A 19,406-nucleotide genomic window follows, 5' to 3' on the forward strand; every position below is an offset into this window, starting at 1 on the left:
ATGTGGACATGCTGGGAGACCGCCTAGACACGTGGCCTCATATCTCTAATATGGGTACCCTGATCTTCAGCAAGAATAAGAGACCGTATACAAATTGATATTGTTTTGCATACGAGCCAAATAAAATATCTGTAACCATACATTTACTTAATTTGGCCGTATAACTCAAAGACGTATATGGATATCTAATCGACTCTTAGCTGTAAAAATTCTTAAGCAATGTGTCAACTAAGAGCATCTCCAAGAGTTTCCAAAACCCACTCTCAATCTTGATTTTTTTGGTAAGATTAAAAAAACTGCTCTCCAACAACTCCCTATCTTAACTCTCAATCTTTCCGCACTTGGGAAAATCGACCGAGTCGTGCGGAAATATACGCGCCCTTATCCATCGGCCAATCTAGAGGTGGAAGGGTGTGGTGAAGAATAAGGAGTAGGATAGGGTTTCCAATGCAAATGTACAAGAGATAAAAAAGCGGTTAGGGTGATTTAGAAATAGTCTAGGATTCCAGATACAAAATTGTCTTCTATATTTTAGGAGCGAGATTTTGGAAACTATCGGAGAAGATCAACAAATATACTCCCAACTTTTTTTGGCCACTTGGAAAACTCATTGATTTACCAATTGATTTTTTGGGAACTATTGGAGATGCTCTAATTTAGCTTAATTACTAGCAACCTATATAATTTATTTGACCGATCATGGCATATTCACTAGCCAAACTATCCCATCAATAGTTACATCATCCCAAGAGTGTATGCTCTACGCCTCACGTCGTCTCTCCGTGAGGCGGCTCGGGGCGACACGCCACTGCCACAACAGTGCCTCTCCATTGGCCTGCTCCCTGGTGAGCGCTGGCGGCTGCCACGGTAGCGCTAAAAAGGCAGCCATCTACAGCCCCTTTCCTCTCTCCCCTCTCTCCCTCCTCAGCCTCTCCCTGCTCCTCCCATTGTTGGGTGGCCGGCGATGGATCCGCGCCCATCGGGACCGGATTTGGTGCCCTCCGCCCCGGATCTTCGACCTCTAGATGCTCCGTCATCTGCATGCTCGTCTAGTTGTCTTGAGCGATTCCGGCCTCTAGGGCGGCCAGGGGCCTGCCATGCCCATGCCTTGTGCTAGTGATGGCAGGCGCACCGCACCCATCCCCGGTGAGTAGGGATGAAAACGGTACGGATATTTTCCGACCGTATTCGAAACCGAATCCGTTTAGAGGGGTTGAGATCTGTCCGTATCCGAGTTTGGATATCCAACATCCGATACCGTATCCGTATCCGAATACTCAAATCGCATATTTATGATGTCGATATCCAATCATATCCTATCCGACATAGTTGACACTATCCGTATTCGAATCTGAATCCGGACAGAAATATGAAAACAAATATAATATTGGTGATATCCGTCCGTATCCGATCCGTTTTCATCCCTACCGGTGAGTAGTGGCCAGGCCTGCTTGGCAGTGGGGCTCGTGGCACCCACGCCCGTGGCTTATGGTCTGCCGGGGCGGCAGTGGCTGGGTCAGGGTCCTTTGTGCGCCCTCTAGCGCTGCGGCGGCATGGATGGCTATTGGGAAGACACCACTCTTGCCTCTCTAGAAGCTCGAGGTGCGACTGTGCTATGGATCTACAACGCACTCAACGCCGTCTGAGTTCGTTGTGGGGGATCTTGTTCCTTACCGCTGCTTCTGGTGTGACACTATTCAACAGTTAGGTTCTGGGCATAAGCTTAGCCTTGCTCTTGGTCGGGCCGACGATGGTGATGCTCCAAGCGTCATATCCCTCCTTGGAGGCTTCGTTGTAGAACCATGCTGTGTTAGTGTTAATGGTGCAGGTCTCTGGACAAAAGCCCTACCTTAGAAGCCTCTAAGGCCGGCGACGGTGGCGTCCTCGATGTCAATGTGTCATCCTTTTGCATCATTCCCTCTTCTTGAAGGCGTCGTCAAAGAAGCACCTGCTCCTGCCGCCCCGTGTGTGGTTGTCGCTGGCGTCAGGTCCTTGTTGTACCGTCGGTCTATGGGGGTTTCCTTGTTTTTCCTGTGTGTGTCTCATGTCCTTCTTCTTGTAGTGGTTGGCCTACGGGAGTGCTTGTTTGGGTCATTCTACTGGCGGATGCTCGGCCACCGTCATTGGCATTTGTAGCAGATACTTTGACGCCACCGTTGTGCATCTCCTTCCTGGCAAATGCTTGGTCATCATTGCTTCTCTGGCGGATGCTTTGCCACTATTGTCGTGTCGTCTCTTTCTGGCAGATGCTTTGTTGTCGAGATTGCGTTGGTTTCTTCTATAGCGGATGCTTTGCCGCCAAGGTCACGGTGGTCTCCGTTTTGGGGGATGCTTTGCTGCCGATGTTGTTGGTGTTCCTTGGGTTAATACTTTGCCACCGTGGCTAGGTCTTCAGTGTAGGCAACCAATGCATTGAGGGTTTTTTTCTTCTCGCAGGTTTAGTCTGTCGGGGTTCTGGGGCAGGGCTCCCTCCCCTCACTTTTTCATGCTGCTCTAGTCTGTTTCAGGTCGTTTACTACTGTCTTAGTGGTTTGTAACCTGCTGTCTCATAGTTGTGTCGTGTAATTCTTTTCCTCTTAATGAAATACGTGCTACGTCATGTTCTAAAAAAAACATCTAGTACAGAAGCCAACTTCACAAGATTTGGTTGTAGCGGCATCTCAACAATTAGAACCGGTGGCCAAGGAGTTTTTTACCCGGGCACATGAGTGGCAGTCTAGTTTTCAGATTGAGTGTTATTAGTGTATCTTTTTTTTAAAGATCTTTTGTAAGGATGTGTGTATCCTTGTTATACAGAGACCGAAAGTGTTTCAAGGTCTTTGTATCATCTCGATGTAACGATCTTGAAATTAATAAAACTTTCCTTATGGAAAAAAACATATTTTAAATCATTAAACAAAGAGTTTCCTCTATGCTCTATTCTATCTGTCTACCATCACCACTTCATATATGTTGCTACAGCCAGGTATTTTTCTTCGAGAAAACAAGCTACAAAACATGTACGTACGCTGAGTATGCAACACATAAAAAGGGTATAATATATGTTTGTGTTCATGTTACATGACTCAGAGAACCATGCATATCTAATAATATAGATAACACTAGTAGAGAACAGACCTTTGATCCTCGGCCAAAATGGGCTCTAGTCCCGGAATTTTTTGCCCCCGGGACTAGAAATACCTTTAGTCCCGGTTGGTGGCTCCAACCGGGACTAAAGGTCCCTGCCCAACGGCTACTGCGCCAGACAGAGGTGGCAGGGACCTTTAGTCCCGGTTGGAGCCACCAACCGGGACTAAAGGTATACTTTTACTCCCGGTTGGTGGATCCAACCGGGAGTAAAGGTCTACTCCCGGGCCGTGGCTGCGCCCGGGGTTGGAAAGTTACCTTTAGTCCCGGTTGGAGCCACCAACCGGGACTAAATGTTCTCCCTTTATATATCGGCCGTCTCCTTCTTCCTCCCCGAGCCCGAGCTCAGCACATTTTGAAGCTCACTGCACTAGTGTTCTTGCTTCCTCCCTCCCTCCATTGTTCCTCCATCCATTCTTCGATTCCTCCGTCGATTTCTTCGATTCCTCCGTCGATTCTTCAGTTGTAAAGGTTACCAATCTCATACTCTCATTTTTCACCATTGTCTTATGCCATTTTGTTCACTATATATATTATGGTTCTTTATTGTGGTTTTTTTTCATTTGTAAGCAATTTGAGCTCAAAATCACTTCAAGCTTGCATATTTACATGAAAGAAGGTTAAAGTATATATAAATATAAACTTAGAAAATAGTTAGAAAATTATAGCAAATCCGTACTAGTTGAACTTGCGGACCGTGTTCAGCTCGGCGAGCATGTTCTCTGCCGAGCGGTAACGGACGTCAAGGAGGAGCTTTGATTCTACGAGGGAGAGCGGCAACGGTCGTGGAAGACCGTGTTCCCTTCCTCGTAGAATCGGAGCTCTTCCGTGGCCAAGTACGGTGCCGTCCGGTGGAGAAATGCTCGCCGAGATGATCACGTAAGCAAGTTCAACTAGTACGGATGATTATTTATTCACATGTCCCGATATCATCGCAGTAGTCTAGTCAATCACCGTACCCAAACAGTAGTATATATATAAATATAAACTTAGAAAATAGTTAGAAAATTATAGAAAATCCGTACTAGTTGAACTTGCGGACCGTGTTCATCTCGGCGAGCATGTTCTCTGCCGAGCGGTAACGGACGTCAAGGAGGAGCTTTGATTCTACGAGGGAGAGCGACAACGGTCGTGGAAGACCGTGTTCCCTTCCTCGTAGAATCGGAGCTCTTCCTTGACCAAGTACGGTGCCGTCCGGTGGAGAAATGCTCGCCGAGATGATCACGTAAGCAAGGTCAACTAGTACGGATGGTTATTTATTCACATGTCCCGATATCGTCGTAGTAGTCTGTCAATCACCGTACCTAAACGTAGTATATATAAATATAAACTTAGAAAATAGTTAGAAAATTATAGAAAATCCGTACTAGTTGAACTTGCGGACCGTGTTCATCTCGGCGAGCATGTTCTCTGCCGAGCGGTAACGGATATCAAGGAGGAGCTTTGATTCTACGAGGGAGAGCGACAACAGTCGTGGAAGACCGTGTTCCCTTCCTCGTAGAATCGGAGCTCTTCCTTGACCAAGTACGGTGCCAGTCCAGTGGAGAAATGCTCGCCGAGATGATCACGTAAGCAAGGTCAACTAGTACGGATGGTTATTTATTAAAACATGTTTTTGAGCTATAATGTATTAAAAATGAGTATAGAGATCTAGATAATTTTATAGTTTCTTAATTTTATTTGTTTATAAAAGGAGAAATTTATAGTGTATTAAAAAATGAGTATAGAGAGTAGATGGCAACTGCTTCCGGGTCCTCGGCCTCTCATGGGTTTCCAAAGCGACTTAGGCCGGGCCTCCCTCTCATTCCATGCGGCAAGTGTCGTGATGAGACGAAGATTGTGATGGAGTACCGAGTGAAGAAGGAGGGTCCCAACAAGGATCGTATCTTCTACAAGTGTCCGGATCGCAATGTGAGTTATTTTATCGTATTTAATGATTATGGTTAGTTTATACCTATTTTCATGATGGTTGTGATTAAAGTTCTAATTTTTTGTTTTAATTTCAGTGGGATGGCAGTGGACGATGTTCAGGCTTCTACTGGGAGGAAGAGTATGTTGAACTCGTGCAAAAATATCTTGCACAACAGGCAGATACGGCGGCTAATGAGGCAGTGATCCAGCCGAAGAAGCCCAAAGATGTTGCACAATCGGGGGATCTGTCTATTTTAGTTGAGATTGGTCGCGAAATCCTTGTGCTCCTGAAATGTATTTTAGCTTTAGTTCTTTTAGTGGTAGTTGGGATTGTCTACATTGTAGCGATGCTTTCATAAATTTGTATCTTTTGTGGTGGCACGCATGTTGTATAAATAATTAATTATGATCTAGGTTTTAATATGGTATTTATGTCATGTAATGCAGATGAGCCGTCATTGGATGTATAATGCTGATCGCCGCTCCCAAGAGTTCATTGACGGCGTGCATTCTTTGTTACGTGCGGCCGAGGCAAACAAACGCGACGGATTTCATGTGCTGCCCATGTGCCATATGTAAGAATACGGTGGAATATCCTTGCTCAAGGACTCTTCATTCACACTTGTTCAAGTCGGGTTTCATGCCAAACTATATTTGTTGGACTAAAGCACGGAGAAACCGGTGTTGTAATGGAAGAAGGTGAAGAAGAACAATGGGACGACAATGATATTATTCCCGATGGTGCGTGCTTCAATGATACTGCAATGGGAGAAGCTGAAGAAGAGGTAGCCGCAGAAGATGAGCCGGCTGATGATCTTTCTCAGGTCATTCGTGACGCACAAAGAGAATGTGAAAGTGAAAAGGAGAAGATCAAGTTCGAGCGGATGCTAGAAGATCACAAGAAATTGTTGTACCCAACTTGTGATGCAGGGCAGAAAAAGTTGGGAACCACACTAGAATTGCTACAATGGAAGGCAAAGAATGGTGTATCTGACAAGGGATTTGGAGAGTTACTAAAAATCCAAAAGAAGATGCTTCCGAAGTACAATGAATTGCCCGCCACTACCTACGAAGCAAAACAAGTTGTCTGTCCTATGGGGCTAGAAATAGAGAAGATACATGCATGTCCTAATGACTGCATCCTGTACCATGGCAAAGAGTACGAGAAATTGGATGCATGCCCGGTATGCCATGCGTCGCGGTATAAGATCAGGCGAGATGACCCTGGTGATGTTGAGGGCGAACGTCCGCGTAAGAAAATCCCTGCCAAGGTTATGTGGTATGCTCCTATAATACCATGCTTGAAACGTCTGTTCAGAAACAAAGAACATGCAAAATTGTTGCGATGGCACAAAGAAGACCGTAAGGTAGACAATATGTTGAGACACCCTGCTGATGGGTCCCAGTGGAGAGCAATCGACAGAGAATTCCCGGAGTTTGCAAATGACGCAAGAAACTTAAGGTTTGCTTTAAGTACAGATGGTATCAATCCTTTTGGAGAGCAGAACAATAGTCATAGCACTTGGCCTGTTACTCTAAGTATCTACAACATTCCTCCTTGGTTATGCATGAAGCGGAAGTTCATTATGATGCCTGTGCTCATCCAAGGCCCGAAGCAACCTGGCAATGACATCGATGTGTACCTGAGACCACTTATTGATGAACTTCTCATTTTGTGGAATAAAGAAGGTGTACGTGTGTGGGATGAGTACAAACAGGAACACTTTGATCTGCGAGCATTGTTGTTCGTAATAATCAATGATTGGCCTGCTCTAAGTAATCTTTCAGGACAGTCAAACAAGGGATATAATGCATGCACACACTGCTTCGGTGATATTAGAGGTGTATTCTTGAAAAAATGTCGAAAGGTCGTGTACCTTGGCCATCGTCGATTTCTTCCTGCAAATCACCCCGTAAGAAAGAAAGGCAAGCATTTTAAAGGGAAGGCAGACCACCTGACCAAGCCTCGCAACCGAACCGGTGAGGATGTACTTGATATGGTCAATGATGTGAAAGTCGTCTTTGGAAAAGGACATGGAAGCCAACCTGTTCCGAAAGACGCTAACGGTCACGCACCCATGTGGAAGAAGAAGTCCATATTTTGGGACCTACCCTATTGGCAAGTCCTAGAGGTCCGCAGCTCGATCGACGTGATGCACCTGACGAAGAATCTTTGTGTGAACCTGCTAGGCTTTATGGGTGTGTATGGAAAGCCTAAGGACACATTTGAAGCACGACAGGACCTGCGTTGTTTGAGAGAAAGAGACAACCTGCATCCAGAGAAGACAGATGATGGACGCCATTACTTACGTCCTGCTAGCTACACTCTAAGCAAAGAGGAGAAGGAAATCATGTTTGAATGCTTAAACAACATCAAGGTACCATCTGGATTCTCCTCGAATATAAAGGGTATTATAAATGTGCCAAAGAAGAAATTCTGTAACTTAAAGTCCCATGACTGTCATGTTCTCATGACGCAATTACTTCCAGTTGCATTAAGAGGAATTCTACCTCCAAATGTACGTCTAGCCACCGTGAAGCTATGTGCATTCCTCAATGCAATTTCTCAGAAGGCAATTGATCCAACTGATCTAGCTAAACTACAGAATGATGTGGTTCAATGTCTCGTCAGCTTTGAGTTGGTGTTCCCTCCTTCCTTCTTTGATATTATGACACACCTCCTAGTTCACCTAGTCAAGGAGATTTTCACTCTCGGTCCTATGTTCCTACACAACATGTTCCCCTTAGAGAGATTCATGGGAGTCTTGAAGAAATATGTTCACAACCGTGCTCGCCCAGAAGGAAGCATCGCCAAGGGCTATGGAACAGAAGAGGTCATTGAGTTATGTGTTGACTTTATTCCCAACCTTGACTCGATTGGTGTTCCTGAATCGAGACATGAGGGCAGACTAAGCGGAAAGGGGACACTAGGGAGGAAAACATATATTGGTACGAATGATGATTATGTCAATAAAGCGCACTACACAGTTCTACAGAACTCCTCTTTGGTAGATCCGTATATTGAGACACACAAGGATCTCTTACGATTTGAGTTTCCAGGGAAGACTGAAGCTTGGATTACGCGTAAGCACATGGAAACTTTCGGCGGTTGGTTGCGAAAAAAATGTCAAGGTGATGAGAGCATCCATGAGCAACTGTATTTATTGGCTATGCAACCATCATGGCATATCGTCACATACAAAGGGTACGAGATAAATGAGAACATATTCTACACAGTAGCCCAAGATAAAAGGAGTACCAACCAAAACAGTGGTGTCCGCATAGATGCCACAGACCCGAATGGGAATAAGCAGACATATTATGGACGCATAGATGAAATATGGGAACTAGAATATGCACCTACTTTGAAGATCCCATTGTTCAAGTGCCAATGGGTCAAGGTGACCGGAGGCGGGGTAACAGTAGACAACGAGTATGGAATGACAACAGTAGACCTTAGTAATATTGGGTACAAAGACGAACCATTCGTCCTTGCCAAGGATGTGAATCAGGTGTTCTATGTCAATGATATGTCTACCAAACCAAAAAGAGGGAAAAACGATAATGACTCAACCAAAGAGCCAAAGCGCCACATAGTTCTTTCAGGGAAAAGAGTCATCGTGGGAATTGAGGACAAGTTGGACATGTCAGAAGATTATGAAAAGGATGACCGAATTCCGCCCTTCAAAGTGAACAAAGACCCTAGCATCTTGGTAAATGATGAGGACACTCCATGGTTATGACGTGATCATAACCAAGGGACATACGTAAAGAAGAAGTTCACTGCTGTGCCCACTTGATGATATAGTGATTTAATGTAGTGTGTGTTTGAGATATTATGTAATAATTGTGAATTTAGATGTTTATTATGTCATGTTTCAAATTAAATCAATGTTTGATTTGGTGGGATTTCTCTCTCAAAAAGGTAAATTAGGATATTGAGTGATGAAAAATTAAAATATTAACGTTAAAATGATGTGAAAATAAATTTCCTGTCCAAAACCAATAGTTTTAATAATTTTAATTAAACACTACATTTTTGCATTAACGAAATAATAAATATTAGTTACATTGTGTTTTATAATTGTAACAAAAAATAAAAAAAGTTAGGTTATAGATTTTTCCTATGTGCAATAAAGAAAAAGAAAATCCATATTTTTAACAAAATAATTTTATGCCTTTTATTTAATTTACTATGTATTTAACAAAAACTATTGCATTTCTATTGTATTTAACAAGACTATTGCTTAAAATAGGCGGGAAACGAAACTGCAGGCCACCTTTACTCCCGGGTGGGAAGCCCACCTGGGAGTAAAGGTGGGCTGCAGTTTCGTGGCCCGCCAAAAAACCCTTTACTCCCGGTGCGTGTTACAAACCGGGAGTAAAGGTATACCTTTACTCCCGGTTGGTAACACGCACCGGGAGTAAAGATCCTTTACTCCCGGTTGGTGGCTGGCACCGGGAGTAATTCTCTCTGATATATAACCGCCAGCGCCTGGCGCAGATCGATCCGCTCGTCTTCTTCCTCGTCGAACACCGTCGCCCTCTTCTTCCTCGCGCCGCCGTCCGTTCGCCTTCTGTGACACCGCCGCCCTCTTCTTCCTCGTGCGGCCTCCACCGCGTGCGCCCGTGCCCCTCCTCCACGCGCGCCCGTGGCCCTCCACCGCGCCCTCCTCCGCGCGCGTCCGAGGCCCTCCACTACTAAGCTCGAGGTGATCAGTTTGTCGATCTCTTTGTACATTCTCAGACGGTGGCCGGAAACTAGAACATTGTTTCATGAATCTAGAACACTGCCTTTGCTCAATAGAAGAATTTTTTCTATCTTCATAGATCAATGTTTGTTAATGAAATTTTATCCAAATATATTCATGTAGGGTCTTTTTTTTTGAAGGATTTGTTGTAGGATATATAATGGTCAAATAGGAACTCAATTTGGATGCCCAGTTTGTAAACTAAGCGTTTTTTAGTTTATAAAAAATATCACATGTGATGATGTAAGCAGTTTTGGTTGGACTTGCATGCATGGCTACAGACAATGAAGGAAAACTTCAACGTTTCTTCATTTGTGAACTTTGAATATACAGATATAATATATTAATGTTGCTAAAGTAATATGAGCATTACATATTTTTTCCGGGAAGACTATCTTCAAACTTTATATCATAGCATCATAGACGAAGTACTGTGCCTGTAGAAGAAGAAAATAAATTCTTATCATTTCGGAAATAGTAATGGTTATATTAGCAATAAGACACATATACTTACATTTCATAATGACTTATACTTACATTATCAGCATAGAATTTTCTCATATGATGAATGACTACATGGTTCACATGGTACATAGGATCACAACATCACGCACCGACACCGCCCCGGCCCGCCTCATGTCGTCGTCGTCGTCAGCACACCGGCCCGCCTCACGTCGTCGTCGTCAGCACACCGGCCACCGCGCCGACATGTATATATACGTCATTTGTATTCATATGCATGTATATATACGTCGCGGAGCACCGCCGCCCTCGTTCGCCCATGCGTTTCTATGTATACGGCGGAGCACCGCCGCCCTCGTTCACCCATGTGTACAGACATATATACGGCGGAGTGGAGCACCGCCACTCTTGTCACACCGCCCTCTCTCATGGCCTAGTTGATCAACATTCGTATTATCGTTATCGTTAATGCTAAACAATCACACCAGGGCGAACCGCGCTGTTGATGTCACCGACGTGGTTCGCCCTAGTCACCGACGCAATTCGCCCTCGGTCGTTTATGTATAGCCCTAATTCGCCCTAGTACCGACGCAGTTCGCCCTAGTGTGGCGAATTGCGTCCGTGACCAAGGGGCAAGATTTAATAATGCATATTGTTCATAGATTTTACGCATGTAAGCAAAGATTTGACGTACTATATATTGGTTTTGTTTTTTGAAGCTAGATGGCTGACCCGAGAAACATGGATGAGGAGGAGTTGATGATGAATTTGATCAACACTGGCACTCAAGTTGCCGGCGATGATGGTGCTAAAAATAATGTGCAAGAGGATGCAGATGACGGGAGTCAGTACTTAGCACTTGAACAAAATGAGCAACAACATATTGGCCAAGTATATATTTTTTATTATTAGCTATATATATTATCATATGTCTTATGTGTGCTCATGACATTAAAAATAATGTTTATGTTTTGTAGCCCTCTGGATCGACATCAACAACTACAACGAAGAGTAAAAATGTTCGAGGTCCCAAAAAGCCATTGGAGGGCCGCTTCATCATCTCGGAGTTCAATGTGGATACAGGAGAACCGGGGGGGGGCGAATAAAATGAAATTTGTGCACCACTGTGGTTACCTTGTACGGGACCGGCTCCCGATTAGTACCCGTGAATGGAAGAAGAAGACCAATGCTCCTCATATCAGTTTTGTCTCCGATCATGACAAGGCGTTAATTTGGAAAGATGTCTTGGTACATTTTATGCTCCAAACAGATGGTTATGATGATATAATAGATGGTGATGAATTGAAGGAGCGAGTTAGGGATTGGGCAATGAAGAAGATGGCCACCCAGTTTCAGACTTGGAAGAAACACCTATACACGACGTATGTCAAGAAGAACATAGCACCAGATTTTACTGTCCCAGGCCCGATCTCAAAGCAGAGGCCCTATTGGGATGAGTTTATACAGTACAAGACTTCGGAAGAGGGTGTGAGTCGGGTGATAAAGAACCAATGTAATGCCCAACAGAAGACATACCACCATAACTTGGGATCAGGTGGCTACCCGACTGCCATTAAGAAGTGGAACAAAATGGAAGCAGACCTTCTTGCCAAGGGTATCAGACCAGAATCACTCGAGTGGGGAGAACGTGCAAAGAATTGGTTTTTTGGTCATGGGGGAACACTAGACCAGGAGATAGGGAAGTGCGTTTATGGCGCAAGACTGCAAGAAGCAGTAGAAAGATTGTTTTATGCTCAGAGAGCTACTGCTAGTGGTGCGTTCAGGCCCAACAGAGAGAAGGATGAGCTGACATATGCCATCGGGACTATTGAACATGGTGGCCGAACTAGAGGCAAAGGAAGTGTCTCATGGGAGCATGGATTCCCTCAGGACAGACCTTCCTACAGAAGTCGCCAGAGAAAGAAGGAAGAAGAGGCACAGCGGCTCCAGAGGTTGGAGGAAGCGGTGTGTGAAGCACAGAAGCGGGGAAAAACCTTGAAGCGAGAATGCAGGAGGAAATCAGAAGGCAAGTGCAAATAGCAGTGAGTGCAAGCAAGCAGGCATCAGAGCCAGGAATCAACAATAGCCAATCTGTTCAGTTGAAAAGCAGATGCGCTTCCACGGAGATACCAAATCAAGGGCACACAGGACTGCGCTTCCCTGTGGATGATGTCACTGAACCTTGTACAACGTGTGAGCTACACATTCCGAAGGAGAATTCCACAATCAAGGTGGCTATCGGTCTTGTTAATCCTATCGACCGAACCAAGACACCAAGGATTCATGGGAATATAATCCAAGAAGGATATGCTACCATCTCGGTAGATAAAGCTGAAAAAGGTTTTAGTGATTTGCCTCTTGACATTCCTGGAGGTGATGGCGAGAAGACTCTAGGAGAAGCGGAGAAGACATTCATTCTATGGCGCAAGCGCTACATCATCATTCCAGGGATGTCGGCTCCACCTCCTCCTGAACTACCTCACCATAGGTACGTGCGGATGAAAACACTACATCATTAATTTGTATTGGCTTAAATAATTAACAATCTGCTCATAATAATATGTCATTCCTTTTTTTGTAGCAGATCCTCCCCCAACCTAAATCCAATTGTTCAATCGCCAGATCATCATAGTGCTCTGTACGATGACATTGTGTTGGAAGGCGAGGCTGCATCCACACCATCTCCAAGGAGGTCTCCAACGCCGTAGCCGCCACCTCCAAGGAGGTCTCCAACGCCGCTGCCAACACCTCCAAGGAGGTCTCCAACGCCTCCCCCGCCCCCGCCTACCAAGAAGCCTAGCAAGAGGCTAGCCCCTCAAACGAAGAACCAGTCCCCGCCTGCAAAGAAAGCCACCGTGAAACCAAGGGCTATTCCCAAAATAATATCTGAAGAGAAGGAAGAAGGAACTGATGCATATAAAAAACATATGTCTAGATTCTATGACAAACTTAAAAAGAATCAAGAAGCAAGGAGAAACCCGGAGAAACCGTACTTCTTCGTAGCTCCAGATATTCTAAGAAAAAAGGTGACTTCTTACCAGCAACAACAACGGGAATCTCGTAAGCCGTCCAAATCAACGTTATCGGACTATGACCGCACTCTCACCAAGTCAATTGAGGCGGCACAGAAAAAGAAGCGGGCAGGGAAAGGAGTTGCCCAACTCGGACAACAAGCGCACCAATCAGCCCCCCGCTAGTTGTTGGTAATGAATATGGTTCGAATTTAGGATTAATGCATCAGGCAAACATACCTCCGGATATCGATTTGGATCACCTTGGTGAATTTATTGATGAGACTGGTCTCAACCTTTACCAGATGTTTGGTGATGGAAACATTGAGAGTGCGGCGGAGGTTGATATTTGGAAGAAAAAATTTGTACTAGGCCAGAGTCTATACAACCCTCAAGCCTTATCTGATCTGGGGACGCAAATGTACCTGCTAAACAAGTGGTACATGCAGGTGTCTACCAGTGGAGACTTCTGCGTTGGTGTTAGAATTAGAGATGAACATTGGTTTCGTGGCGATGATGTTATGTATGTTGACTTTGCAGACTTTCATCAACTATGCCACCTGACCTCTCTGGACAAAGTTATCATTAGCTGCTATTGCCTGTAAGTAATAATTCTTTCGATCTATTATTAAACTCATCATATGTGTGTATATGCATATAAATTATCCTAACAAGTACTATATATATGTAGATTTACAATGATAGAGCTCAGAAAGGAAGGCTGCAATGAAATTGGTTTTGTTGATCCCCATATAGTATTCAAAGACCCAATTACTCCAAAGACTAATTGGAAGTCTGAGTCAGAGAGTAACCTCATGAACTTCTTAGTGAACCAACGCCACAAGAAGGATATACTCTTTCCCTATAACTTCAAGTGAGTGTTAATCATGTCGATCATCCTTAATGGCTCATATGTTGATTCTAGTTAATTAATGAGTGTTATGCGTTATATCCTATAAACACATGCAGCAATCACTGGATATTGATGGACATCGATCTGGTGAAAAGTCACTTGATAATCTATGACTCGATGAGAAAACCACAACAAGACTACCAAGATATGATAGATATTATCCAGAGGTAATTTCGGTATCTCTAGCAACTATAGATACACACAAACATGATGATTAACTATATCTGATGACGTGGCAAATTTTTTATTGGGCAGTGTTTGGAAAACCTTTATTGAGAAGCAACACATGGAAAAATGCAAAGCGCCACTGAATGTAATCCCTTTGAAAGTAAGTCCCCTGAATCGCGTCATCTTTATTAATTAAACATATAGCTTTCACCAGATCACCAGATTGGATGACAAAATCTTTTTCTCGTAAAGTGGTGTCTGAGGCAGGAACAGGGGAACAACTACTGTGGTTACTATGTTTGCAAGTTTATCAAGGTGGTCTCCCAAAGAACTTGTACAGAGAGACTCAAAGTACGTTAAAAATAAACTATATATTCATTTAATTATTATTATTGATTGTGTTACTATGTTTTTATATATATCTTTTTTGTACATATATTAATTTATTTTCCTTTAATTCAAACCTGTAGGCTCGATGGTTGGAGGAAAAGGTCATACGGCAAGACCAAATCAAAGCAATTCAAGAGTCTATAGCCGGATTTTTTAATGAGCAGGTCATCGATTCCAAGGGCGAGTTCTACTTCGACCGAACACTGCTATTGAAGCCAAGCTAGAGGATGAAAGGAAACTTGTTATATCACAACAACTGTAATGCAATCTTTTGTAATATATGCACATGAAATAATATAATGTAAAATACACATATGCATGCATGCATGTAAATATATATATGATGCATGCATGCATGCATATATATATATATATATATATATATATATATATATATATTTCTATGCTTGAATTGTGTAATTTAATACGTTCATTGTGCTTGAACCGAAACATACTATACGCGCGTATAAATGTATAATTAGCAGCGTACAATACGACTTCGAAAACCTATTTTGAAAAGAAAACAAAAAAATGAAAAGAAAAGAAAAAAGAAAAAAAAACCTTTAGTCCCGGTTCGTATTACCAACCGGGACTAAAGGGTGCCGGCCATCGTGGCATGTTAGGAGGCACCTTTAGTCCCGGTTGGTGTTACCCACCGGGACTAAAGGTTCCCCTTTAGTCCCGGTTCCTGACCCGGGACTAAAGGACCCCCTTTAGTCCCGGATGCTTGCTCCCGGGTGGGGAACCGGGACTAGAGGGGGTTCCCCACCAGAAGTAAAGCTCTGTTCTCTACCGGTGTAAATGTGCTAGGTGTATATTGATAAGCAAACTCACGTTTAGTTATCAAATGTAAGCCCATTTCCAACACCAATTTTTATAGTACTTTTACCCTTCACCAAATGCTTGATGGCTCGGAAGTCCTTCGGTTTCCGCTTGAGGCATCCTTATTTTCTCATGATTTCTACATCCTTCGCCTGAGGCAATGTACCTAATTACATGTTGAGCATCTCAGCCCCTGCTTTCCAGCATGCTATATTCCTGTGAAAGCGTCCAACTGAAGCTTATCATTTTCACCCTCCATCAAATCCTTGTTGGCTTGAGTTACCTCCACCTTCATCTTAAGGTCCTCCAATTCCGTCAAGATTTCTTTCTTCTCAGCATCAAATGCCTTTGCAGCTGCATCTTTCTCCTCCGCCAATGCACCTAATTCCATCATGAACCTCTTAACCTCCAACCGAAGCTTATCATTTTCAGCCTTCACCTTACCATAATCATCCTCCAACTCCAGGTTCTTTGCCAGAGCTGCCTTGAGCCTCGACTCCAAAGATTCTACCCTCGCATCCAGCTCCGCCTTCTGGGCCCCCATAACCTTCAGCTCCTCCACCTTGTCCCTGATTTGATTCTTCGCTTCTTGTTGGTACGCATCGGCTGCTTTCATGAGCGCCAGAACCGCCTTCCTCGCGTCCTCCAGCTCCTCCGCCTTCTCCTTAATTTGCTTCCTTGCCGCTGCTTGGTAAGTATCGGCGGTGTCCATTAGCATCAGGCCTGCCTTCCTCGTGTTCGCCAATTCCTCTACCTTTGCCCTAATTTGCTTCTTGGCTTCCTCTTGGTACCTATCGGCAGCTTTCATGAACAGCAGGCCTGCCTTCCGGGTGTCCTCCCTTTGCTTGGCCAGTTCACCGGACAGTCCGGTGTTTTGGTGCTCCAGCTCTCGCACCTTGTGCCCCAGTGTGAAGACCTGGGTCGAGGACATCTGAGCATCCCTCGTCTTCTCCGCCAGTTGCCTCTCCAGTTGACGCTTCTCGTTGGACAGTCTGGACTTCTCTTTCTCTAGCCGCTGTGCCCTCCAATATTGGTCACGATATTCTGCAGTGTATGTTTTAGAAAAGGGAGTAATAATTACTAATTAGTGAAGAGAGATATGCATGGTATCACGCTGCACTGCACACAGGGAGATGGGATTGATTTGTTGAAAGAAATAAAATTATGATGCCTTGGCGCACCTGACCAATAATCATCATAATACGGCATGTTGCAGAGACTTGCACTTGCTTTCTGCCGCTGTTCTCACGCGCGCACTCGTCCAAGGTGGATGAAGATGCAGGCGGCGCTGCTGCCCCAGCTAAACGATGCAGAGCCCGTCGTCCTGCATGCATGCCCCTGAGGATGGAAGCTGCCTCGATCGGTTGAATATCTATGTATATAAGGGATCGGAAGAATGAAAAGAGAGAAGGAAAGGATGGAGTGTGCATGAGGAAGGCGAAGGCGAAGGAGAGAAGGCATATATGGAGTGATGCTGGTGAATTAAGAAGAGGCAGCTGGATGCATGGAGTGTTGGTGAGGGAACAAGTAGAGGAGGGAAGGTATGTGCTGCCAAAGAGTGAGGGAGTGGGGCTCAGCTCTCATGTGTCTGGTCCAAGGCATCTCGCACGAGCTTTTTATTAATTGATTGTCAGTTTGTCACTCACGATTTTACCCTTAGCTTGTACACTAGTGCTGAATACTCCATTGTACACTTGTACTCCTTGCTGGATGTAGTCTGATCTCATCTGCTATTAGGTAACACCGTAACAGTGAGATATGTTTTCTTTTCTTTTTTCCTTTTTCTTTTTCTTTTAATCAAGCTAAGGTCATTCTCCATTTTCAGCTATAGGCTTTGTTGTGGTACTCTAAATAACTGAGTCATTTATTTAATTAGAATCGGATGATTAGGATTATCTATTACTTTTTAGGAGGTAATAGATGAAATATATATTTATTTAATTTTTAATTTTATAAAATATGATAAGTAAGGAAAGTTTTAGATATAAATATCTTTTTCTAGATCTAATTGATGCATGCATGATCTATTGGATGTGATAAATCTTTTTATTTTGCAACAGTGAATGTGACATAATTTGATTACCATAAATTGCTGATCTTTTTTATGCATGTGACTTTCCTTCCTAAATCGCCCGTGATATGACCAAATGCATACATGGAAAGGAAGGGTCTGCGCTAACAATGAAAGGCGTGCACGTCTACTTCTGTTCTCCCGTGATGAGGGAATTTAGGAATATTTGTTTTTCTCTTCCTATACTAATTAATCAATCAATTAATTTAAAAATCTAAAAAATCAATGGCTCAGATTTGTTTGAGATGCCTCCTAGTATGTAAAGGGAGTATCAGTAACACGACCGTGGGGCCTAAGAGGATGGGTGAATTAGGCAACTTAAAAAATACTTCTGACTACGGCCTCTAATTTTCTTCTAGTCAAAACCTATGCAAGAAATAAACTATCTAGATGTGTAACTAAGGTTTTGTTAGATGTATTGTTGTCTCTACTATGAAAGAGTTATGCAACCTAGGTTCTAATCATATCAACTAGCCTATCAAACTAAGCTAGGAAGGTAAGCACACAACCAAGGTATATACAATAAATGTGGAAGCTAAAGTGTGGTAGAGATACAAAGTCCCATCGACGACTCCAGTATTTTTACTGAGGTATCGAGAAGCTCCTCGCTTCCCCTAGTCCTTGTTGAAGTGCCTTGCAAGGATGTCCTTGCAAGGACCAAGTTCCTAGTAGGGTAACTCCGTGGATAGCCCCGGACATTTTCTCATGCGTAAGTGGGTCTCCGAGATGGCCTCTCTCAGACGGCTCCCCGCCGTCTTCCGGCCAAACCGCCGTGGGTCTCGTTCCCTCTGGTACACGGTGGCGGCCACACCACAAATGTAGTTGGTGTGATCTCGCAATACTATAAGCCCCTCCAGTGTACAACAACGGTGCGCGCAAGCACCTAATTGAAAGAGGTATGCAAACCTCATGAAACACTAGGCCTAAACCTAGAGCAAGCACATAAGCGGTGGTCTAACTAGCCTAAGCACTTCGTAAAGCACCTACACTAATCACCATGTGTATCACTAAGCACTATGCAAGTGGAGAGCTCTAAAATGATGTATCAACACCCTTGGTATGTTTCCCAACTCCTTCATGCTCCTTTGGGCCAGTTGGGGGGTATTTATAGCTTCCCCACACAATAGAGCCGTTGGGCTCTTGCTGCCTGCGTAGGCAGCTAGCGGTTTGACCGCCACACTGGACCGTCCGACCGTGAGCCATGCCAATAGTCGGCTGTTGCGCCCCAACGGTCGCCTGTCATTCCTGGCCCCACCTGTTAGCGCCTCCTCCTAGTGGTCTGACCGTGCCCTCTGGCAGTCTGACCGTGGTGTACTAAGAGGTATGCACGGCGCTTGGGTCGTCAGACTGGGCTGACAAGTACAGTCGGACGGTACGTTGGCACATATTTTGAATCCACCCGTTTTCCCGCGCGCCTGATCTGCTGGCGGTCCAACCACCATCTCTAGCAGTCCCACCTTCAGTGGGCGTGCTGCCCACAGCTCTAACCGCTTGGTCCAACACCACTGCTTGGCTCAATCTGATGCTCACAGTCCGACCACCCAATGGGCCAGTCCAATCGTGAGATTGGCAGCCTTTCTTCGCGCTATGTTCTCCGTTGATCATCCGGGCTTTTCTTCTTTGCATCTTGGATCCTTGTCTTCATTTGTGGGTCATCAACACATCTTCTTGATTCTTCCTTTAGGTGTTGATTAACTTCTTCATGCTCCAACTCGGTCCAAGTATGCCCTGCATCCTATTGAACTACATCAAAGACACTTGCAAACATATTAGTTCAACTT

General features: G+C 44.3%; 1 protein-coding gene across 1 annotated transcript; it reads right to left on the minus strand.

The window, feature by feature from the left end:
- Positions 1-15,592: 15,592 nt before the first annotated feature.
- Positions 15,593-16,878, minus strand: LOC136502545 (uncharacterized). Its single transcript, XM_066497810.1, has 2 exons — positions 16,736-16,878; positions 15,593-16,598 (listed from the first exon to the last, which is right to left on the minus strand). The coding sequence occupies exons 1-2, from the start codon at positions 16,761-16,763 to the stop codon at positions 15,763-15,765; spliced, it is 864 nt and encodes a 287-aa protein (XP_066353907.1). The 5' UTR covers positions 16,764-16,878; the 3' UTR covers positions 15,593-15,762.
- Positions 16,879-19,406: the final 2,528 nt, after the last annotated feature.

This window comes from Miscanthus floridulus, chromosome 14, assembly GCF_019320115.1.
Source record: "Miscanthus floridulus cultivar M001 chromosome 14, ASM1932011v1, whole genome shotgun sequence".
NCBI classification, from domain to species: Eukaryota; Viridiplantae; Streptophyta; class Magnoliopsida; order Poales; family Poaceae; genus Miscanthus; species Miscanthus floridulus.

Excerpts from the sequence above, each read along its gene's own strand:
- LOC136502545 (XM_066497810.1), bottom strand. The coding sequence starts at position 16,763 with ATGCCGTATTATGATGATTATTGGTCAG. Across the intron at positions 16,599-16,735 it reads TTATGATGATTATTGGTCAG|AATATCGTGACCAATATTGG; the intron begins GTGCGCCAAGGC and ends CATACACTGCAG.